Genomic DNA, 24962 nt, shown 5'->3' with positions numbered 1-24962 from the left:
TTAGATTCTGTATACGGTCCTGAAACAATATTAAAAGACTGTCTTGCTGAAGTTAACCTCAACTCTATGGTTTCTGATGATGGGCCTGGGCTAGATTACTGTAGGTGGCCTGCCCCATCGGCCTCTTCACAGCAAGATCAATTATGGCTCAGATGCCAAGTTAAACAGTGGAGGACCCTCAGGGTCGGATCTAGGGTATTTTGTGACGGCAGGGGGATTGGGAGTCATTTAGGGAATGAATCAATGAATGGATCGGGACGGTAGCCCCTTAACTGGACTGGAGAGAAAGACTGGGAATGAGAGGGGAGGGGTGGGGGTGTTGTAGGGTAGTGGAAGCTGGATCTCTGATGAAGAAGATCCAGGCAGCTGAGATGAGATGAGACTGCTGGTGGCCTTGAACACTTTGCATGAGTTTTCGTGGCAAGCGTTTAATGGTTCGAGTTAGGTGGTCAAGATTCGTGCGCACGGCTTGGCCCCTGCGGTTGGAGGAGGAGGAGGAGGACGGCGTTGGGGGGAGGGGGGGGGCATGTAGAAGGTCTGACGCAAGGTCTGACGGTTACCTCGAACAAGAGGAGGCAATCGTCGGTTAATACTTTTGCTTTATATTGCCATAGTTTTAGGCTGTAATTACTCTCGTGTTGCTATTCTGTTCTGTCCTGGTTGTATGGATACTGGTGGGCCACAGCACTATTCCTTTTTGGAAGATCTTTCAAAAGTGTCGTCTCGTTTACTCGAAAGTAAAATATATTTTTCAACTCTTTTGGGTGACAGATCTCTCTCTCTCTCTCTTTTGGGCTGGGAGATCGGCACTGTATGACTGTAATTTGCGTATTATTTCTGTTGACAGTTTATTTTTTGGAAGGGAGCAGAACCCTTTCAGCGTACTAATCGTTTTGTTAGGTAGTTTACTGGTACTTATATTAAATGGTTGAATATCTAGTTCTTTCTTGTAGTTAATTTAATTTTTACCCCATCTGCCGTACGCATTACTTTTATGGGTCCTAGGCTGTTGTTTTACATTATTTTTAATTATATTTGTGTCGCTGGTGAAATCTGCAGCTTAGTGTGAGGCATACCAGTATGAGACTTGCTGTTGTTTTTTACAAAGCATTTTTCACTTCCATTGGCGCGTCGTCGGATCTGACAATTTTGGGTAAGGCGTTTGGTTCCAGTGAAGCATCTGTCAGTTTTTGATTGTTACGATTTCTTTCCCAGCCAGTCTTTCATTTTATGGTTTATTGCCGTTCTTACCCCCATCTGATCACACGAGGCGTTTCAGGTCGTCTTTAAATTTAAGAAATTCAAAGGACGTTGCCGCTTGGCTGAAGTAATCGTCTACTTGAAACAGGAATGCACCGGACACCAGGAATGAACCTTGGGATACCCCAGCCGTGGTTGTGACGGGTGCACCTGTTTTTCCATTGAATGTCCGGGATAAAAGATAGCGTTCCCGGAAGAAGTTATACGTGAGGGCATTAAATTCTTGGGGAATGTTGGGGGTTGTTTTACAGTATTTGTGTCAGAAGAGCAAAAAAACGTGTTCTAGTTTCTTTAAAAGGCTTTGGGGGCGGGGATGTGCCTCGTGTGTCCGCATGACAAGGAAGACGATTATCGTAGCTATTGTGTCACCTGGGCCCAGGTGTTTGAGGAAACAGGGTCGCTCACCAGACAGGGGTCTTGTGATATAGGAAATGTTGTAATCTCGACGTAAGTGCTTTTGAAATTGAAGTAAAAAAAATTCCTTAATACGAATGAGTAGTTATATCAGGAGAAGAGACAGGAACTAGGAATATCACAGACACTAATGTTACTTAGAACTTAATTAACATCAGATTAAAAAAATCTTCATACGAATAAGGAGTTATACCAGGAGAAGAGACAGGAACTAGGAATATTACAGATACCGATGTTACTTAGAACTTAATTAATATTAAAGTAAAAAATCTTCATACGAATAAGGAAGTACATCAGGAGGGAGAGGAGACAGGAACAGACATAGATGTTACTCAGAACATAATCCGGTCTATGCCAACAGAACGTAAGAAATTAACACAGTGAAAATGATGAAAAGGAAAGGTAATAAAATGTTTAAAACAAACCTTGAAAACCTAGAAAATGGTTTATATTATTATTATTACTATTATTATTATTATTATTATTATTATTATTATTATTATTATTATTATTATTATTATTATTATTATTATTTTTGAGAATTAAAAGCCACAGCAGTGTTAAAAATATTTACGTACAAAATTAAAAACGTGAAGGAGAGACTTTCAGATGCAACACCGTATCTTTCATCAGTCCTACGAAGTAGTACCTAAAAGTCTCTTCTTTTCGTTTTGAATTTTGTACGTAAATACTTTTGACGCTTCTGTGGCTTTTAATTCTCGATAATCTAGCCTCGTTACAGGGTCGTCTTGTTTCATTATTATTATTATTATTATTATTATTATTATTATTATTATTATTATTATTATTATTATTATTTGAAGTGAGTAGACCCTCTTTTAAACAGGTCTTATTAAAAAGGATGGCTGTGTTATGCGAATTTATCTTATGCAGTGTCTTTTCTATTTTCCTTATGATTCGCTTTTCGGGCTCAACGATGTTAATCAGCAACTGGCCGATGTTCATATTGGAAAAAGGATAGTGTGTGGATTCAGGTTCTGTTTCAGGTACCGTCGACGTATTATTATTATTATTATTATTATTATTATTATTATTATTATTATTATTATTTTTATTATTATTATTATTATTATTATTCAGTAAACGAAACCTATTCATATGAAACAAGCCCACCACAGGGGCCGTTGACTTGAAATTCAAGCTCCCAAAGAATATCGTGTTCATTAGGAAGAAGTAAGAGGACGTAAAGTGAAATACAGAAAGAGGAGATCCCGCTAATTAAACAAAATAATTAATAAATAGATAAACAGATAAAATTGTATTCAAATGCAAGAAGAATAGTATTTGGGTCGTAATCATTCAACAGGCATCTCGGCTATTGTACTATAAGGTCTGAGAAACTCAGTACAGATCAGATTTAGGGAGGTTCTGTTCAGGGCGGCGATAGGGCAGACATCTCTTTCTGAATCATCACTCTGGCAGGTATGATGTAAGGGGAGGGGAGGGAAGGTTACCTCAAAGGAGGGGGAGGGGGAGAGGAGGAGGTTACCCCCGACCACCCTTGCCGATCACTAACCTTGATTCTTTCTTAATTCCGCCACGTGGGCCTTATACCCAAGTGAATTTATCAGACTATTATTGGTTCCACTAATTATCAATGATTGTAACAGTTAGTGGTTAAACCCTCCCCCCACCAAAACTCTCCCCGTCCCCACCAGCATTGCCATCAATGAAGAGAATGGAGAAACAAATCTACAGTTATGTATGGGTACGTATATTTAAAGATAAAATCTCTACAGAGAGCTTTCGGGAATCGGCTCGATTCCCTTTTTAAAGTGGAATCGAACAGATTCCCGAAAGCTCTCTCCTGTAGAGATTTATCTTTTAAATATATGTACCCATACATAGCTTTGGATTTGTTTCTCCATTTCAAGACTTATGCTGCTACGAGCGTTTTTTAATGAAGTGAATGTTATACATGAGAGTTCAAATTTCGAGATCACAGTAACATTAAGTTAGGCCTCGGTTGGATGGATCGTTTTCAGAGGTCCACACCGGGCCTCCTGTTCCCCTTTGACTCCATACCACACTTGCAGGGCGTCTTTGCGGAAGGGCCCGTTCTGGCATAAGGCCAAGGTAATGTTATCTAATCTGGTTTATGACATTTTCGATCGTGGTATGAGGATGTGAAAATTTTCAGTAACAAAACACTGACAAAAATTTTTTTAATGATCCAGAAGAAAAAGAAGAAGAAGAAGGGTAAGAAGAAGAATTCATTACATTCTAGTGAGTTTCTCTTCGTGCTTTGCACGTCCAGGGTCAGTGGAGATTGGGCAAGTTATGTCATCATCAAGGCCATTTTAGTTTAAGCCAGGTGTTTTTTCACTTGTGTATGAGGCTTAGAAAAAGTAAAACGGTACTTTCACCTTTTATGTAAGTCTTGGAAAAAGGGATTTTTCACTAAGAAGTAAAATAGTACTTTCACCTTTTATGTAAGTCTTGGAAAAAGGGATTTTTCACTAAGAAGTAAAATAGTACTTTCACCTTTTATGTAAGTGTTGGAAAAAGGGATTTTTCACTTAAGAAGTAAAATAGTACTTTCACCGTTCTGTAAGTCTTGGAAAAAAGTATTTTTCACTAAGAAGTAAAATAATACTTTCACCTTTCTGTAAGTCTTGGAAAAAGGGATTTTCACTAAGAAGTAAAATAGTACTTTCACCTTTTATTTAAGTGTTGGAAAAAGGTATTTTTCCCCAAGAAGTAAAATAATACTTTCATCTTTCTGCAATTCTTTCTGTAAGTCTTGGAAAAAGGTATTTTTATCTAAGAAGGAAAACAGTACTTTCACATATTTGTAAGTCTTGGAAAAAGGTATTTTTATCTAACAAGTAAAATAATACTTTCACCTTTCTGTAACCCTGAAAAGGTATTATTATCTAAGGAGGAAAGTAGTACTTTCACCTTTATGTAAGTCTTGGAAAAAGTATTTTTCACTAAGAAGTAAAATAGTACTTTCATCTTTCTGTAAGTCTTGGAAAAAGGTATTTTTCACTAAAAGTAAAATAGTACTTTCACTTTTCTGTAAGTCTTGGAAAAAAGTATTTTTCACTAAGAAGTAAAATAGTACTTTCACCTTTCTGTAACCCTTGGAAAAGGTATTATTATCTAAGGAGGAAAGTAGTACTTTCACCTTTTATGTAAGTCTTGGAAAAAGGTATTTTTCACTAAGAAGTAAAACAGTACTTTCATCTTTCTGTAAGTCTTGGAAAAAGGTATTTTTCACTAAAAAGTAAAATAGTACTTTCACTTTTCTGTAAGTCTTGGAAAAGGTATTTTTCACTAAGAAGTAAAATAGTACTTTCACTTTTCTGTAAGTCTTGGAAAAAGGTATTTTTATCTAAGAAGGAAAATAGTACTTTCACCTTTTATGTAAGTCTTGGAAAACGGTATTTTTCACTAAGAAGAAAAATAGTACTTTCATCTTTCCGTTAAGTCTTGGAAAAAGGTATTTTCCACTAAGAAGTAAAATAGTACTTTTCTCCATTCTGTAAGTCTTGGAAAAAGGTATTTTTCACTAAGAAGTAAAATAATGCTTTCACCTTTCTGTAAGCCTGGGAAAAAGGTATTTTTCACTAAGAAGTAAAATAGTACTTTCACTTTTCTGTAAGTCTTGGAAAAGGTATTTTTCACTGAGAAGTAAAATAGTACTTTCACTTCTTCTGTAAGTCTTGGAAAAAGGTATTTTATACTAAGAAGTAAAATAGTACGTTCACCTTTCTGTACATCTTGGAAAAAGGCATTTTTCAGTAAGAAGGAAAATAGTACTTTCACGTTTCTGTAAGTCTTGGAAAAAGGCATTTTTCACTAACAAGTAAAATAGTACTTTTCTCCTTTCTGTAAGTCTTGGAAAAGGTATTTTTCACTAAGAAGTGAAATAGTACTTTCACCTTTCTGTAAGTCTTGGAAAAAGGTATTTTCCACTAAGAAGTAAAATAGTACTTTCACCTTTCTGTAAGCCTTGGAAAAAGGTATTTTTCACTAAGAAGTAAAATAGTACTTTCACCTTTCTGTAAATCTTGGAAAAAGTATTTTTCACTAAGAAGTAAAATAATACTTTTACCTTTCTGTAAGTCTAGGAAAAACTTATTTTTAACCTTTGAGTGATCCATGAAAAACGAAATTTCACCTTTGCAGAAGCCTTGGGAAAAGATATCTTCACATTTGCATGAGCCTTGGAAAACTAATTTTCTCCTTTGTAGGAGCATTGAAAAACTTATCTTTACCCTTGCATGAACCCTGAAAAAAAAACAACATACTTTCGCCTTTTTACGAGCACTGGAAAAACTCATACTTCCACTTTTTTGCAAGCACTGGAAAAACTCATACCTCCACTTTTTTGCAAGCACTGGAAAAACTCATACTTCCACTTTTTTGCAAGCACTGGAAAAACTCATACTTCCACTTTTTTACGAGAACTGGAAAAACTCACATATTATCACCTCTGTTTGAGCCTTGGAAAACTTACTTGTATTTCCACCTTTGCATAAGTACTCAAATAAAAAAAAAAATCCACATTTGTTTGAGCAACGGAAAAACATATTTTAACCTGTATGTGTACCTCTGAAAATGTGTTTTCACATTTTCATGAGTTGGGGAAAACGTAATTTCACTGTTGTTTGAACCTTGAAAAAAAAAAGCTTATTTTTACTCACGTTTAACTCTATGAAAAAAAAAAATGTATATTCAGATTTGTTGGAACGCTGGAAAAGCGCAGTTTCACTTTTGTACGAGACTCGGAAAACCGTATTATTATTATTTTGCAACCTTGTATGAGTCTTGAAAGAGACTTTTTTTTATAAATCACACAGTGGCACTACAAAAACTGGCGAGTGTCACGATTTTATTTGCAAAGCAAAATATTGAAGTATAATTGTTTATGTTAACAGTAAAAAAGTTGGATCATTATCATGATAAAGTGTCTGTCTCTCTGCCTCTCTCTCTCTCTCTCTCTCTCTCTCTCTCTCTCTCTCTCTCTCTCTCTCTCTCTCTCTCTCTCTCTCTACTTCGTTTCTTCTCTCCATTTATCACCTGAAGGTTTTGCTATGAACTGGGAGACGCAACTTGGTAGAGTGTGCAAGAGGCTTCTTCAGGTCCCAGTCAGTGAGCTTGGAGCAAGAGTCCGTGCCGGCACTTAAACAACAAGAACAACAACATTCCTTCCCAGTTAGCTGTTCAGCTCCTCGGACTTCATTAACTCTAGCTTTCACCCGCAGAACAGATGTTTCGGGCGAGCGCTACAAACACGCACAGGCTGTGGTTTTTCTAAAAAAAATAATGCGGATTGCAGTTGAGAGAGAGAGAGAGAGAGAGAGAGAGAGAGAGTGGAGGGATAAGGAAAATGAAGCAGTAGACGGAGAGAAAAATAAATTAAGAGAATGAAAATGATAAATAGAGAGAAAAAACAAAGCAGAGAGAGAGAGAGAGAGAGAGAGAGAGAGAGAGAGAGAGAGAGAGAGAGAGAGAGAGAGAGCAAAAGCATAGATTAAGGGAACAAAAATGACAAATCCAGAGAGAAGTAGACGAGAGAAACCTCGGTATTTACTTTCAAACGCACGAGTAAACTAAACTGTCTTTCTTTCTACCCCACAGCCATGGCATTCTATCCAACACACTTGCTGGGGGCGTCCTTTTTAAGTTCTCCTCTATCGTTCAGATGTTGGTCAGACGAAGCTGAAATGTTGGCTTGCATCGCGTAAGTAATACCATGTGTGTTGCTGATATTATATTGATTGTGTCATATATTACATTGATTCACTAGAGTAAAGAAATAGAACTTTGGTGGCGCTGGTGCTGGCGCTATCATTAAACTCTGTCGAACAGAATGTACCCTGTTAGACGCAGTCGTATTGGCTATATTTAAGCTACTCTGTCAAGTAGGACGTTACGCCGTAGGGTATGTTTAATTTGAATGCATTTTCAACCCCTAAATAAACGCATACTTATCAGTAACGATCAGCGCCTATTTTGGAAATGTTCCCGCCCAAATGCATAGCATTAACACATAGCATTGAGGCGATACCTAACCACAGGCATACGGAAGAGTGGCTATAAACCTTCGAGGGACGTCATGGACCAATTGCATAACAGTTCCGTCTCTGCTAAAATAAACTCGTTAATTTCAGGGACGGAGAAAACTGCCTGAACCGGAATGATCTCGACGCAGGCGCAAACGGATCCTCGTACTACAACAGCGTCTGTCTCACATCTGCGGAACCGCCTGGTGGAGATAGCCTGGTCTTCAATGACAGTTACAGAATCCACAGTACTTCCATTTCCTCTTGTCCCATTGTGGAATACGACACCTCAGTCTTCCAGTCTACCGTCGTTTCGGAGGTGAAGAAGATCTTTGATTAGGGCTGTCTTATTCGCTTGACTAAGTATTGTTTCGTCAGTCTACAGAAACCGATGAATCCTGATAAAAACTAACGAACAGATGCATAGATGAAACAGATGAAGGGTCAGAAAGCAGTAATATTTTTTATATATTACAGGAAAACAAGAGATGTGAGGGACTAGATATTACCGTCAGACTTGCAAGTCACCCTTTGAGAATAATACTTTTAGAAAGTGACCTCAATTACCCTTAACAGTTTGATAATATATCACCAACTGGTAGACTACTAAGACTAGACACTTCTTGGTATTCACGATATTTAAAGATTGTGCCTTGACTTAGAGAGAGAGAGAGAGAGAGAGAGAGAGAGAGAGAGAGAGAGTCAGTTTCTGAGCTAAAGCGTTCAAAGTAAAATGTGTTTTATACAAAGTGAAGAAAAATAGGCCTACAGTAAGCCTCTTATAATCAGTACAGTGGCATACACATACTGTAATTGCTTCCAGACGCTGGTTTATACAACTCTGTATGTATGTTTGTTGTCCATACACATGTTAATGATCTCTTTGTTTTCAGTTTGACCTGATTTGTGAACGATCATACCTGAGACCGCTGTTTGTAACTCTCGGTACCATCGGTACAATGTTCGGTAGCATGCTCGGTGGATTCGTTGGCGACAGGTAAGAGGAAATGTGTAATTTCTCTCTCCTTTTCGACTGTCTTTTATTTATTGTAAATATGGCTTGCTAATAGTATATAGTTTTTACTGGCCTCGTTCTGTATTTATATATTTCCATTTACAGGATAAAAAGAAACGAAATAGCCTAAGACCTAAGCCCTCATTGCTAAACTGCTTTTCTCCGTTTCTAATACCTTGAACTTGGTGGCTACGTAATTAAAGCCAATTAAATGTAGGTCAAGCTTAATGGCTCTAACAACATTATACTGATGATGTTTTCCTTACTGTAATTATCTTGTCAGGAAAAAAATTATAATAATTCAATGTAAAAAAGAAAAAACCATATTCCCAAACCAGTCTTGACCTTTCACCCAATGGACTGGCTGTGAAAGCCAGTCCCAGATTCATTTGGTTAACCTTCAAGTGGGCTCATGTGCTTATTGAGTGAAATTTTAACATATGGTAACAGAACTAACCAGTTACTGTACTGTGCTTTTTAATAAGAACTCCTTCCCACTATAAAACGGCTCAGATAATAGCCCATGGGTCTTATATTATCCGAAGGTGATGTGTCCAATGGACTCATTTTTATCCTTCGCTATCTAGCATTGTTAGTAATACGAGTCAGTGACTGCCATAATGCTAACAGTATCCACGGACATCCTTTGTTATTATTATTAATAATGTGAGTGATTTGATTAATTAAGAATTGTCGTGAAAATGAGAGCTGGATGTCCTGGGATGTCTTCGTTGCTCACACCCTCTTTAAATGTTAGGCTTACGTAAAGAGGATGTCGGCTACCATGAATTTTATATTATGCCATAAATATGAAAATAACGTACAAAGTACGGAACAGACGACATCAATAGGAGAATATTTGGGCTTTGCAAGACAGGGTAATATATACATGAAAAAAAATCAAATCATTCTTTGCAGGTGGGGTCGGATCAAAGCAGTCAGAATAGGTGCGATTTTGAACATTATCTTCGTAGGGATTACGGTCGTCTCTCCCAATTACCCGCTGATCCTCCTGACGAGGTTTTTGGTCGGAGGGTCTGTGTCGGCTTGCCTTGTGCCTGCTTGGAGTGCAGGTAAGGCTTCCAGTATTCGTGCCTTTTTAAAAGCAAGGCCAGAGTGCGCTCAGTACACAGGTCTGCTGTAGACCTAGTTCAGTACTAGGCCGACTCGTGACATACGTATTTTCACTGGAACCTGTTTATGATACTATTGAGTTCTTGGAGTCTTATTATTACAGTTATATAAGAAATTATTTAATGTAACGTAAGACAGTGGACTATCATAGGTTCACTTAAAAGTACCTCTTTTTACTTGGAACTTTGCAGTAAATTTGAGAATTTTCTTCAAGACAAGACCAGTTGATTTCAAACAAACGGTTCAGTGGATTTTTTTTTTTTTTTTTTTCAAATGGCGATTTTAGTAGTATATTAAGTTGAAGTGTTTGCAGCACACTATTAGCGCATAGTGATCATTATCCATCGAGTTGCAATTTTATTACTATTTTCAGTTCAGTGTTCGAAATTGTCTTCTTTCCCAACAGCTCTCGAGAGCACTCCAAACAGAGGGCGAGCGCTGGTGGGAATGCTGCTAGGCCTACCGTTCAGTTTCCTGCTCTCTGCCCTGGCTGGATTGGCGTATTTCATCCGCAACTGGAAGTATCTGATGATGGCAGGGTCGTCTCCCGTACTACTCCTCGTCGTTGTATCTTTGTGAGTAGCCTAACTATTATAGGTTGTTGCATAAGGTACAGGTATCTTATTAGTTTATTGGTAAATGGTAGACCATGACATTGAAGTGGTCTGATGCTTTTCCAGAAAACTTGAATACATTAAAATCTGTATCAAAATTCTTGCTGGAAAGAATAATTTGAGGAAACTAACACTATGTATGCGTCTAAAATTATTTTTAAGGGCCAAGTCGGTCTAAAATGATTAGTTTTAGGAATGTGCATTCTGACGTACTTCCGCTAGGCTCAGGCTTACTCATCTTGTCCCACACCCCCAGAGGTGCTCTGAAATGTACCCCTTCGGTCAATTTTTGTGCAGTGAACATTCTTGTCAAAAGTATTATATTTTTATCACAGATTAATCTTCTTTGAACAAGGGCTTATCTTACCACAGTCTCACATTCTTTTCCCTTCAGCCTAGCTCCAGAATCTCCCCGTTGGCTGCTTCAGAGAGGCAGGGGCGAGGAGGCGCGGAAAGTTCTCCGCTGGGCGGTGAAAATTAATAGATCTGAAGCGAAGTTGAATGTGGATTCTTGCGTAGACAAATTGATCAAGGTAGGTGGTATTTCTGTTCTTGATGTTACCTCCTTGAACAGATTTTCATGCAGCTCTGGTGATGAAAGTGCACTGGGAGATATTGCTGTTTTCCCTATTAAAAGAATTTTGTACAGGAAAACAGCTGATTTGTAATTGATCGATAGAGTTCAGTTTCTTAGCATTTAAACTACAGATTGTCATAATAGGCTCCAAGTCATGTTTGTTGAAGACAGCTGTAACAATGAAAAAGTTTCTGTTACAAGTCTTAATGAATCTCCTATATTTTTTAACTAATGCATTAAAATTATAACCTTCGGTGTTTACTCTGCTGTCTTCTGCAGATGTTCTGAATAAGGAAATTCAATTAGAAAATGTTTTTTATTTATCTTTTCACCCGTAAATCCTTTATCTAGATCTTACCATCTGTCTATAATCCTTTTTTCTGTATTGCAGCCGTTATTTTTATTAACATCCAGTTATTTGGACAAATAATTAGTAACAGAACTCATACAACTCTGCTTCCACAACCCTTGATTTTGAAATTAAGTATATTTTTATTGCTACAAATAATTTGGTAGTTAAGTAGAAACTAGACTCATATTTACCACTCAGCACAACACTGGCTTAAGTACCAAACGAATATTAAACAGGATTATAAAGTAACAGTTGTGCGTGGGTCAACAGGTACTTTGTCAGATAAATGCATATTATTCCCTTTTGATGAATAGCACTCATTTCCCCATAAGGGGTTAGTGTCGTCAGTTTACCTCACATGGTGTATTGTAGGCATTACTTAGGGTCTTTGGAGTGTCCCTTTGGCCCCTAGCTGCAACCTCTTTCGTTCCTTTTACTGTAACTCCGCTCATATTCTCTTTCTTCCATCTGTCTTTCCACCCTGCCCTAGCAATTGTTTCATAGTGCAACAGCGAGGTTTTCCTCCTGTTACACTTCCCAAACCTTCTTACTGTCAATTTCCGTTTCAGCGGTGAATGATCTCATACGAGTAGGTCCCAGCGCTTGGCTTTTGGCCTAAATCCTATATTCTATCTATCTATCTATCTTATTATTAATAGCAATGTTGTATCCATCTGTACTACAGGAGCTCCTAGTCTCATTAATTACAAACAACCACAGATTTGCCACATGCACTGACAGAGATTTTTTATAAACTTTCGTAGCATCTGTCGTAACTCTTTCTTCATCAGGCGTTCACGGAGGAGGCGTCTGCAGCAGCCTCGAAGAACTCAGAGAACAAATTGTCCGCGGTCGAGAAGTTTAGAAAGACTCTGAAGATGCTCTTCTCGCCCGCCATGAGGGTCATTTTTGTCTGCCTTGGCATCATCTGGATCCTCCACTATCTCCTCTACGTGGGAATTGCTCTGAACACCAATAACTTTACTGAGTAGGTGCTGTCAGGGTTATTATTATTATTATTATTATTATTATTATTTCTGTCGATATGTTTCGACCAGCTCCATGGTCATCTTCTGGACGTTGGGATGAGTCTGGAGACACAGGGGGCTCGCGGCGGTATATATTGGGCGATCAATTTCTTAGTTATTGTCCTCATCTTTTTCTCTGCATCTTTCTCCTCCAAGTGACGTTGGCATTCTTCTTCTTCTTCTTTCTTCTTCTTCTTCTTCTTCTTCTTCTTCTTCTTCTTCTTCTTCTTTTCTTCTTCTTCTTCTTATTATTATTATTATTATTATTATTATTATTATTATTATTATTATTATTATTCAGGAGGTGAACCCTATTTATATGAAACAAACCCATTAGGTCCATTGGCCTGAAATTCAGGCCTCTAAAGAATATGGTGTTCTTTTGAAAGAAGCAACAGAAGGCAGTGAGAAATACAGAAAATAGAGAACAGTTATTAAAGAAGAAAAATTAATTAACAAGTTTATAGATAAATTGATAGAATATAAGGAAAAACACTAAATTCTTCAGTGTTATTTATAAGGTGATGCTGACTAAATATTGACTCAGTATTTAGTCATAATGGCGTTGCTAAAATGAGAGTGTTCAGTTACGCTGTGCCTAATATAGACTTCATGTTTAGTCATAATGGTGTTGCTAAAATAGAGATGTGGCCGTGATAAACAGTAATGATGGTGGTCCGTTGTAAAATGACAATTAGATAATTACTCCTCTGGTAATTGACATTTATCCAGGAATGGGAAGACTTTAACTAAGATAGTATTTTGTAGGTTGTCGGTGCTCAAAATTTATGAACTTAAAAAAAAACTTATTTTTTTTTATTTTTTACTGAAACTTAGGACAGAATGAGTTTTAAGGAAGCCTGCAGTTTTAAACACTACCAGAAGAATAGTGATGACTAATACCAAGTAGGACATTGATCAACTTTCGGCATTTGAATCCTTATCTGAGGCGGTAAATTTGATAAGAAGTCCAAAGTTTGGCTTTAGATGCAACAAAGCCTTCAGATGATTCAGCCGACAAGCCAGTTGTTTTTCTAGCATATAACCGTACCAAAGTTACATTTTATTTACAGTATAAATAAAACTATCAAGTCACAGGTTTAAACAGACCAGAGTGGAATCTTCAGACCTGCAGATTCATTCCTTTCTGCTGACGTCTCCTGAATTCAGGCGCATCGGTCTTATTTTCTGTTGCTTCACATTTATTTATTTATCACCTTTTTCTATAACTTGTCTGTCACAGCGGGCTGATTTCCCTTTAGAGCCCTCCTGGGTTTATAGTCTATTGACTCTGTCCATAATGGTTTTCAGCTGAGAATTTAAAGAAAGTAAGTTGTAGATTTAAGCAGACGAGAGTAACACTTGAATTCCAGTATTTTCCCAGAGATTTCCATTTAGAATCCTCTTGGGTCTATAGTCCGTAGACTCTGTCCATAGGGGTTTTCAGCCAAAGATTTAAAGAAAGAGAAAGAAAGTCAAAGATTTAAGCAGACGAGAGTGACATTTAAATTACAGTATTAATCCAGGGATTTCCCTTTTGGAACCCTCTCGGGCTGATAGCCTGTTGGCTCTGTCCCTAAGCGTCTTTAGCTGAAGATTTGTACAAATGAAGAAAGAAAATCGCAGATTTAAGCAGACGAAAATGACACCCGAATTCCAGTACTTACCAACCTCCATTCAGTGTTTACAGCATTTCCAGTAATCCGTTTCTCCTCCTCAGCGATCCGTTCCTGTACGTCGCCCTCACTGGCCTCATGGACGGCTCCGCGGTCATCCTCATGACGCCCCTCACCTCCTGCTTCGGTCGACGCACTTTGCTCATGATAGGGTTCCTCGGGGGAGGCGTTCTCTTCTTCTTGGATTTTGCTGTCACGCCAGGTGAGGTCGAAGTCGAGCGGATGCTGCTAGGTTGGCTGTAGTGAGTGGGGGATGGTTGATGACAAGTCTTTTTACAATTTTGTTCATTCGATTTTCTTTTCTCGAAGTTTACTTAGAAAAGATAGACACGATTTAAAAATGAACCTTAAAAAGAATAGTAGGAGTCAGATAGAAGGGTGAAATAAAATCTGATATCATAAAGAGCTCCATAGAGAGGGGAAACACACACACAAAGGAGAGAGAGAGAGAGAGAGAGAGAGAGAGAGAGAGAGAGAGAGAGAGAGAGAGAGAGAGAGAGAGAGAGAGAGAGAGATGATTTATAACTAAGTCCTCATGGCAGCAAGAAAACTAAATGAAATACATAATTTTCTTTGCCAAAAATTAGCAGAACATAAAGAAAATGAAAATGTAAAAAGTTGCCTTGTAATCTTTCCCAAGAATGCAAAACTTCATAAAGTGAATTCGTCTTAGTAAATAAATCCATGGTAAGCAACCCACTTTCTTTATAAGTATTTAAGCATATTTCTTTAAAGAAATAAAAAAAAAAAAATGGAAGACTAGTAAAATTAACTTTTTAGTTGAGGCATCATTGAAAATTTTGTTTAATTTATATCGATTTGATTTATGAAAATTTGGCTATGAAGCCAAGGACTCGGGCACTTTCAGCCATTTAGCGCCTGAAACTGAAAAGAGATAGATGGAGAGGTTGGACACCAAGATGGAAGTAAGTTAGTGGGAAAGGAGGTAAAGTAAACGGCTAAAGCGTGGTTGTAGCTAGGGGCCAGGAAGGGACGCTGCAAACAGCCTTTAGTAATGCCTACAGTGCACCACATGAGGCTCGCTGACGGCGCGCACTCCCCACGGGGAGGTTCATTTATTTCTGCAAGGAGAATTTATGTTGAGTTCCTCTTGTTTACAGAATTGGAATGGCTCCGGTGGGTGCTGGTGATGGCTGGGTTATTCTTCGTCGCTGGATCTCTGCAGGTGGGTTTTTTTTTTTACTTCACTTTTTGTATTCCAATTCCAGTTTTTTTTCTGATTCCCATTCGGCCCCTAGCTGCAACCCCTTTCATTCCTTGTACTGTACCTCCGTTCATATTCTCTTTCTTCCATCTTATTTTCCACCCTCTCCTAACAATTGTTTCAAAGTTATTTTCAGAGCTGGATGACCTCATAGGTCCTAGCGCTTCGACTTTGGCCGAATTTTTTTTTTTCCAGTTCCGGTTTATTTCTGATCCCCATTTCCAATCTCTTGTTTTCATTATTCCCACTTAAAATTTCCAAATCGATAGTGATTAGTGACTGGACCACATGATTTCACAATTATTCTCAAAATCTGAAAATTTCCGAATCAGTAATCAGATTCTGAGAATAATTGTGTAACTCATGTGTTCCAGTTATTAATCACTGTTGATCTGGAAATTTTAAGCTGAAATAAAGCAGAGAAGAGAATGGAAATGGGGATCAGAAATAAACCGGAACTGGAATAAAAAAAATTCGGCCAAAGTCGAAGCGCTAGGACCTATGAGGCCATCCAGCTCTGAAAATGACTGAAACAATTAGGAGAGGGTGGGAAAGTAAGATGGAAGAAAGAGAATATAAACGGAGGTACAGTAGAAGGAATGAAAGGGGTTGCAGCTAGGGGGCCGAAGGGACGCTGCAAAGAACCGTAGGTAATGCCTACGGTGCACCGTGTGAGGTGCACTGGCGGCAATACCCTCCTACGGGGGCCAGAGGAGAAGTGTTTGTTGTTTATGGAAGCGTGAGAGTATTTTACGAGAGACATGGCAGTTTAATCTCTCAAGTAAGACTAGCAACTAAACTAAAAGTGTAACAAGATTAATGGACACCCCATAATATATTTACTTAAAAAATATATTTACTTCAAAATATGTTTACTTCAAAAAAATTTAACATCAAAAGTATATTGACCTCAAAAACCATTTACTTAAAAATATATTTACTTCAAAATATATTTACTTAAAAATATATTTACGTCAAAATGTACTCACTTCAAAATATATTTACTTTAGAATATATTTACTTCAAAATATATTTGCTTCAAAAATATATTTACTTTAAAAATATTTGCCTCAAAATATATATTTAAAAAATATTTACTTAAAAAATTTCTTTACTTCAAAATGTATTTACTTCAAAATGAATTTACTTGAAAAATATATATTCTTCAGAACTGAACACGCCGTGTTCTGCAACAACATTCTCGGCAATCGACTGCGATCAATTGATTCGTCTCTAAAAATCTTCGCTTCTGACATTTCAGGTGAACTTCCTCTACGCCCCTGAGGTGTTCCCAACGGAGATACGAGCCAGGGGCTTCGCCTTCGTCCAGGTTCTGGGTGGCATTGGGTCCTCCGTTGCCCCCTTCATCACAGACGTCCTGGTAATTTTTGTTTTAAAGATTTTCTTTGTTGAAATACCCGAGATACGTGGCAATAGATTGTTTTATTTTATTCAGACTGTTTAGTTCTTGTTGCAGTAGTGATGTGGTTTAGTATATGACATACACATATAGTTCTTCATTGGAGGGGTGGGTAGAGCTCTCGGCTAGCACGCTGTTGGCCCAGCGTTCGACTCTCCGACTGGCCAGTGAAGAATCAGAGGAATTTATTTCTGGTGATAGAAATTCAGTTCTCGTCATAATGTGGTTCGGATTCCACAATAAGCTGTAGGTCCCGTTGCTAGGTAACCAGTTGGCTCTTAGCCACGTAAAATAAGTCTGATCCTTCGGGCCAGCCCTAGGAGAGCTGTTAATCAGCTCAGTGGTCTGGTTAAACTAAGATATATTTAACTTAACAGCACATAAATTTCTGCTTTAATTTGGTGGTTAATGTATCATGAAAAAGTCCCCAATCTCCCCTCCAGGTCATAATCCGCCCGAAGGGCAAAATCTCCCCAAAACAAAGTCCACCTTGGACGATATCGGCAGACAGCAAATTCAAATGTAAAGATTTATTTTTAAACACTCTTCCAAAAGTATCTGTGATGAGATTGAAGACATAAAACCAGGCATGTCAAACTGAGGGTCCCCTGAAGGCCATATGAGTCACATTTGTGCTGTCATGAGGGCCACACACGACAACTAATTAAAGTCATTTAATAAAAATTATTGCAGAATATTTTCATGACTTAACTTAGAAACATACAATGTGCATATAAATGGGTTAGCGGCTAACCACATTCATGAATGCAAATCGATTAAAAGGTGATAGACTATTTCCAAGTGTAAAGAACATTCTGAACAAAGAGAAGCATGCCGTTTTTCTGTGAACGACGCACTTTTATCCATTTTAAATTATAAAAAGTGCAGTTTTGGCCGTTAATTGACCAAATTACAGCATCCTTTGTGCGGGATCTATGCTGTAATGAGTAAACTTTTGACTGGACAGAACCATGAAGCGTACTGGTCTGATGACACTATTTATAAACGTGTTCAATATAAGTCGCTACTACTGTATCTTTGTACAGTCTAAATCTGTTTACATAAGAAGGATCTTACTTTTCTCTTGCAGTCACTGGCAGTCCCCTGGGGACCTACCGTTGTCTTTGGATGTTCGGGAATTGTCGGAGGTCTGTTGTTTCCCTTCCTGCCGGAAACCAGAAACCAGCCTCTACCAGAGACAGTCGAAGAAGTAGAAGAAATCCGCAGGAAAAAGAAAGAACAGAAGAAGTCGAAAAGTTTAGAAGGCGTTGAGAACCAGTGTTACGTCGAGGACAGCTCCACTCATCTCTGAAGGGAAGAAGCTGAATAGTGTCTGTCAGCTGAAGTGACACAAAAGATGATGTGGCTTGCTTGCCACCTGAAGTCAATGGCCAGCAATGACTTGATGCACTCTGTCCATGGGATGCAGGTGGCATTGCGTTGCTTCCATTTGTTTTGCTTGTCCAGAGGATGTAGTCGAGTTAGGAGGTACCCCACTCCCTTAGAGTGTTGCCTTGAATCTGCTTGTGGGCTACGGTATGCTTTTTCTGATGCCAGTTGGTTTTGACTAAATGTCACTGCTCTTACAAAACCTCAGTTACATTAACTGCCCAAAGAGGCAATTGAAAAAATCCGAGTCATGTTGCAATAGAGGATTAGGATCAAACGAGCCTCGCTTTAGAAACGGTGGTATAACTGCCAGGAATTTGATAAATATTTTGTGTTCATGTTCCTGTGTGACTTATAAGTGCTCGTTGCTTTACCTTGAGGTAGGGTGGAGCAGAAGAATGTGAATCTTATTTATTTTTCGTAAATAAACTGCCGTTTAAAGTAAAACTGTGCCAATCTGTCACATAATACTAACGGTATGGGACAAACCACTAACTGACCTTCCCTGAAAAGGGAAGAGATTGATTTGCAAGAAACATTTCATAAGCGAGTAGGGGGAACTTTCGACGTGGCGCTGGACATGTTTTTGAATTGTTTTACTGTTCAGAAGTCATGTGAATATACTGTACATAATATGTATTTATTGAATTAAGTCATGATATACTAAGTAAAGGTTACAAAATTTGTATTGCTAATTACACATTTTGAATCTGCGCTACACTATTTCCCTAGGATGGCTTTTTAAAGCACAGCAGGACGACTTCTTTCAAGACAAAAGTATTTCTAGTTACAACTCAGCATTGAAGATGGTGTCTGTTCCTAGTTTCAGTCTAGTTTAGGTCTAATTAGTCACACTTGGCTGCCTGGCCCATTAGCCTGGGTCTAATAACTAAGACCATACATGCTATCATGTCAACCAAAATAGTTTACTAAAATCATTCAGTCTTATTACTGAAGTATCTGAACAGGGGCCACATTAGGTCACCTCTGCTATTTTCTCAACAAAACTGTAGATACGACATCAATTGTAAGCGTTGTTATAGGGGAAAAAACCTTTCATTGGTCAGCTTTTTTGTTTTTTTTTTTTTTTTGATTTACAGTCTGGATCATTGCCATTTATTTCAGCTGCCATATTGCTGATTTTTAGTTTTCCCAGCCGATTTCACACCATCAATGGTCATACTTTCCAATTATTAGTGAAAAACCCCATATTTTTTCGCAGATGTAAGGAGGTCTCGTATATCAATTTCTGTGGTAACACGTTGATTTGGTTCGCTTTTTGGTGACCCCAGGTGAATTCAGACCCAGTTACAGTAAATATATAAATGTAGCAGGGTGAATTTCTCGTTCTAGCATAAAGCATGCACCAATGACCACTGAACACAACGTGTTCAAATGTACAACATTAAACCAACGCGCAGTACTGTAGTGGTAAATACAAGTACCATGCGATTCTGATACAGTACTCCAGCCGTGCATATTTGGCATGAAAATTTCCATGGGAAACTACAAGAAGTGCTGGCTTGGCCGTGCCGGTTACGTGGTTCACGTGGGCCATAGGACCTTACTATAATAGGTACACACACCACTGCATAGAAATCAGTACCAACGCATACCACATAAAACTAGCCGTACAAACATTTTAAATGAGTAGACTTACGTTTTAAAATAAAGTGCTAGTTACACCAATATTTTACATACGCCTCGAAAGCTTAAAAACAAGAAAAATGGCAATGAGCGCGAGTTTCAGTTTTCAAAGTATACACTAGATGGCAGCAGCAACAACTCAGACACGCTTAGGCTAGTGCAAAGGGTGTACTTGTGATAGGTCAGTCAACTAAATGGATTGCTACCACAGTGTAACAAGGTGTTACTAATTGGACAATGCTGTTTGGGAAGTGGCAACGACTTAGGATTCGAATATACCTTATTCCCAGGCATAGAAACATGCCAGTGTTGGGTGAATCTCTAGGGGAAAAACTGACATTACAGCCACCACATGTGTCAGCCCGTTTACAGGTAAGGCCACAGTGATAGTAGTAATCGGTTAAACCTGAATATTGTTGCTCCAGGTTTAGGGGCCCAGACATAACGTGCTTCAGAAGAGAAGAGTGCTTTATAAAAGTAGCTGATTCTTTTGCTAAGGAGCTGTCCGATAAATGGCAGACAACCCTTTTGTCATGAGGCTAATGGCTACCATGGCTTTTGGGATTCTAGGGAGAAATAATTGCTTTCACCACAGTATTAATACACTGTATTATTATTGCAAAGGACAGAGGAAGAAAATAATTCGAAAATGCTGAATACAGTAGATGGAGTGAAAGAGAAAGGACCTTAATATGCGGGAAGTGTAAGAATGCACACAATATACTGTAGAGGTTCGTGAACCATTGTGTGCAGAGGGGTTCGAAACACTGCTGATGAGCCTCTGCAAGGGTGCATGCAACATTGACTTGAATTTTGCAGCGTGTGTAGGTGGTTTTGGAACTGGAATTGAAACATGGAATGTAGGCCAAAGGCCTAACGCTGAGACCTATGAGGTCATTCAGCGCTGCAAGGGAAGTTGAGAGCATAAAGGTTTGAAAGGTGTAAAACGGGAGGAAAACCTCAAAGCAGTTGTACTATGAAGTAATTGTCAGGAGAAGGTGGAAAGTAAGATGGAAGAAAGGGAATGCGAACAGAGGTACAGTAAAATGGAATGAAAGTGGTTGCAACTAGGGGCCGAAGGGATGCTGCAAAGGACCTCAAGTAATGCCTACAGTGCTCCTGCACTACCCTCCTACGGGTTAGGTGGTTTTGTTACGCTGCTGAAGAGTCTTCTGTGCGGGCGTAAGACGCAGTATTGTGGAAGATTTCTGCAAGTGGGTTTCATCCACGATTTAGTAGTAAGAAGAAAGTAAGGGAGAAAACCAGTAAACTCAACAAGGCTGGTACATGTTGAGTTGAAATTGGAATTGTAGTAAACGATTTAGGCTAAAGGCCAACTTCTAGGACCTGTGGGGTTTTTCAGCCCTGAAAATAACGTTGAAACAATTGTTGGAAGATGGTGGAAAGTGTGATGCAATGTGAATATGAACGGAGGTATAGTAAAAGGGATGAAAGGGGTTACTGCTAGGGGCTGAAGGGACGCTGCAAAGATCCTTATGCAATGCCTACAGTGCACCCCGTGAGATGCACTGATGGCACAAGTCCACTATGGGATACAGATTATGTTGATATAAATGCTATGGTACGGTGAATTTTGCTATCTATTACAACCATCTTCTACACATGAAACTGTCTTTATATACCGTAAGTGTAGTTATCGTACAACAGCTCTTCATCATATCAAGGTAATTTTACGTCATCATTTATCGTACATCAGCTCTTCATCACATCTTGATAATTTTATGTCATCAGTTATCGTACATCAGTCTTTATCATATGGTAATTTTACGTCATCAGTCATCGTACATCAGCTCTTCACCACATCATGATAATTTTACGTCATCAGTTATCGTACATCAGCTCTTCATCATATCGTGGTAATATTATATCATCAGTTATCGTACATCAGCTCTTCATCACATCATGGTAACTTTACGTCATCAGTTATCGTACATCAGCTCTTCATCGAATCATGGTAATTTTACGTCATCAGTTATCGTACATCAGCTCTTCATCACATCATGGTAATTTTACGTCATCAGTTATCGTACATCAGCTCTTCATCGAATCATGGTAATTTTACGTCATCAGTTATCGTACATCACCTCTTCATCATATCAGTAACTTTACGTCATCAGTTATCGTACATCAGCTCTTCATCATATCATAGTAACTTTACGTCATAAGTTATCGTACAATCATTCTGGTGTGTCACATTTCTCTATACATGTCATATGGTGTGAATTGTCACGCCGGAATCTCAGACGGTCAAACATATAAATGTTTAATGTCATGTTATTTGTAAGTTTGACTTTGTTTATTTTTGTCTATTATTTGCTCACTTATTCACTCAGGACTGTTATAAACAATTATATCAACGCGAACAGGCTTCTGACCAGAACATAAACAATTTTTATTTTAATTGTGTAAGATAATTGGTCCCATTTACCAATATAACTAGGCAATGCCATTGAAAATTTTGCATTTTTTTCTTTACTGGTGTTACTTACGTTATTGCTTTATTAACATAATGAAAAGATCATTTACCACCGTTTTATATACAGATTTGTTTTTTCGAAGCAACATTTCAATTTAAAATATTTGAAAATTTCCATTTTCCACTATAAACACTGAAAGAACCGCTACCAATCATTCTATGATTCTAGTCAGGAGAAGAGTCGGGTACAAAGAATGTAATGTTGTCATGGTGGCGGCTTCCAAGCGATAAATGTCACTATATATATTGTGACTGAACACCAGTGGATCATTCTAAGGTTTATACCTTCTGTGCAGCCTACACGGTGGATAGATTGCAATGCAATACACACCAGATATTCGTTTGTTACCTAGACCACAGCAGACCATTGATTAACTCTTCCTTGCCATACTAACTGTGTGGGTCCTCAATTTCAAATTTCATCCAGATGGATGGATTTTTTACTGCTGATTTGGTAGACAATTTAAGGTTAACATAGTAAGATTTTGTAGGTCATTATCAAGTCGTCCTTTTATTATTTTTAGTGCAATTGAGCTACAGTACTTGTCCAGCAAGGCTGTTGCTTGGTGTACGGCGTACGATACAGAACCAGTTCAGTCCCTTGAGGTGTACGGCTGGTATATCCTTTGTAAGTCACTTTTCCTTGCCTTACTTCTCCAACACTGTTAGACTATAGTTTATCCTTTACTGTTCCAACGTTGTTGAGCATAAAGTTTTCCCTGTCTTGAATAAATCCTCCTCCTAACAAATCTGTTTTTCTATTTGCTGGTTTTGATCCAAAGATATATGTGTTTTTATACTGATGAAATGGTGGTTAACATGTAAGATTTATAACCCCTTTACATTTTAATATCAGTGATGCAGGATCCATCTGGGTAGTGCTGCTGCAGTACAAGTCCAGTAAGTTCTCGCAACGTAAAACTCACTAGGTGAACCCTATAGCAGCCCTTTGAGGTACAGTTTTATATGATGTGTTGAACAGAATTGAAAAGTTGAAAAACTTACTGTAATATGTAATGAAATGTCTAGTAAATCAACCGTTAGTGGGATTCTAAACAAGACTGTAGTCCTTTACCTTTCCTTTTTGTAACTAGTTGAAAGAGCTTAGAATACGGTACAGGTATGAGTGAATTTTAAACTGGTATTATTGTAAAGATGTTTACATATCAGTTTTCTTTCAGAGCAGGTAGGGCAGGGAATCTGATGTCATATCTAACCCAGGCTTGAATACAAGAAGAGAAGAGGCAAGAATAAAGTATTCAGCTGCATTATGCATTACATGTAAGTATATCTGTACAGCCAGATTTCAAACTTGAAATCTGTTTTCATTGTTTTTCAAAATAATGTTTTTTTCACTTTACAGATCTCTGTGCATACTTTCATTGATCTGGTGTGTATGTGTATACACCTTTGTGATACTCTGTAATAATCTGAAAATACCACAGTTCAGTACTGTGAAGACTGCAGTCTTGATGTTGACTGAAGCATTTTGTTCAGTAAATAATGGTATGTAATTGACTCACAAGTCATCCACCATACGAACTATCAAACATATTTGCCTTCAGAGCATACAAGCCTCTGACAGAGATGGAGTCCCAGCCTACTAGACCATCCGTCTCTCGTCGGCTGAAGTTCAGAGCTAGACTAACCAGAGGGCGTAGCAAAGATGTCTCTTGGCCAATCAGTACATAAATACTTAGATGTATAATGCAAATGAACACAATTCTTGCCTCTTATCGATTCATTCAAGCTTGGCCTCGAAAAGGCCTCACATTTTCAGTTTGGGAAGTTTGGTATGGTAGGGGAGAAAAAGATTCAGGGATGCATCCTAACCTAACCTGTCCCGGAGTTTCATAAATCCATAGAATAAAGGAGTGCTATGTTCTACTGGTTGAACAGAGCCTGACCTATGTGGCTGGGTATCATATAGGCTAGGGAGTTTGTAGTGGGTTAAAAAATTTCAGGAAAAAGCTAATCATATTCACCAGCAGAATTTTCTAACTACTCTTGGAGCCAGAGCTGGTGCTGGCACAAGGCCAACTTAATAAAAAAGAACAAGTAAAAAATGCGCCGAAGTTTCTTCAGCGCAATAGAGTTTTCTGTCTGGTGATGGCCTAGGCCACGGCCCATAAAACTCTTAGCCGCGGCCCATGAAATTCAGCCGCGGTCCGATGATGGCATATGTTGTTGGTACCAATACCGCTGCCAGAAGTACGGTTGTGGCTAACTTTAACCTTAAATGAAATAAAAACTACTGAGGCAAGAGTGCTGCAATTTGGTATACTTTGGAGTGCTTTTCAAGATCTAAAGGTGGACAGAAAAAGTGCGGACTGAGACAATGCCGGCACAGTAGTTTTCTTTTACAGAAAACCAAAACCTCAAGAAATTTTGTATCTAACCATTTTTTGTTATTACCATAAATTGGATTACAATGATGAAGGCGAACACATTTTTTTTTCTGACCAGTGCTGACTGTGAGGATTTATTTGCGGATTAACTGGGACCAAATTTACTGTTATCAAGTAGCGAATAAAGATAAGCTTCCATTATAAATTTCAAAAGTAATGGGTCTAGGGATCATGTAACCGCCAGAACACGGGTACAAAAAAACAGCCGTAGACTAAAGCTATATACAACAAATAAATTTCGATTCTTAGACTTCGTTAAAGTCAATGAAAA

At 38.3% G+C, this 24962-nt stretch overlaps 1 protein-coding gene across 2 annotated transcripts in view; it reads left to right on the top strand.

The window, feature by feature from the left end:
* The window catches only part of LOC136847297 (solute carrier family 22 member 20-like), a 105243-nt gene extending 84510 nt beyond the window's left edge, over positions 1 to 20733 (top strand). For both annotated transcript variants that reach the window (XM_067118841.1, XM_067118840.1), the window contains 11 exons: positions 7285 to 7387; positions 7818 to 8028; positions 8603 to 8706; positions 9643 to 9797; positions 10265 to 10433; positions 10867 to 11005; positions 12193 to 12389; positions 14150 to 14307; positions 15227 to 15291; positions 16592 to 16711; positions 17841 to 20733. In XM_067118841.1, coding sequence (XP_066974942.1) covers positions 7285 to 7387; positions 7818 to 8028; positions 8603 to 8706; positions 9643 to 9797; positions 10265 to 10433; positions 10867 to 11005; positions 12193 to 12389; positions 14150 to 14307; positions 15227 to 15291; positions 16592 to 16711; positions 17841 to 18062 — 1643 coding nt within the window. In that variant the 3' untranslated portion in view covers positions 18063 to 20733. The remainder of the gene's footprint in view (positions 1 to 7284; positions 7388 to 7817; positions 8029 to 8602; positions 8707 to 9642; positions 9798 to 10264; positions 10434 to 10866; positions 11006 to 12192; positions 12390 to 14149; positions 14308 to 15226; positions 15292 to 16591; positions 16712 to 17840) is intronic.
* Positions 20734 to 24962: the final 4229 nt, after the last annotated feature.

This window comes from Macrobrachium rosenbergii, chromosome 16, assembly GCF_040412425.1.
Source record: "Macrobrachium rosenbergii isolate ZJJX-2024 chromosome 16, ASM4041242v1, whole genome shotgun sequence".
Taxonomy (NCBI): Eukaryota; Metazoa; Arthropoda; class Malacostraca; order Decapoda; family Palaemonidae; genus Macrobrachium; species Macrobrachium rosenbergii.
The sequence above is the reverse complement of the archived record's forward strand: the minus strand, read 5'-3'. Positions and strand labels throughout refer to the sequence as shown.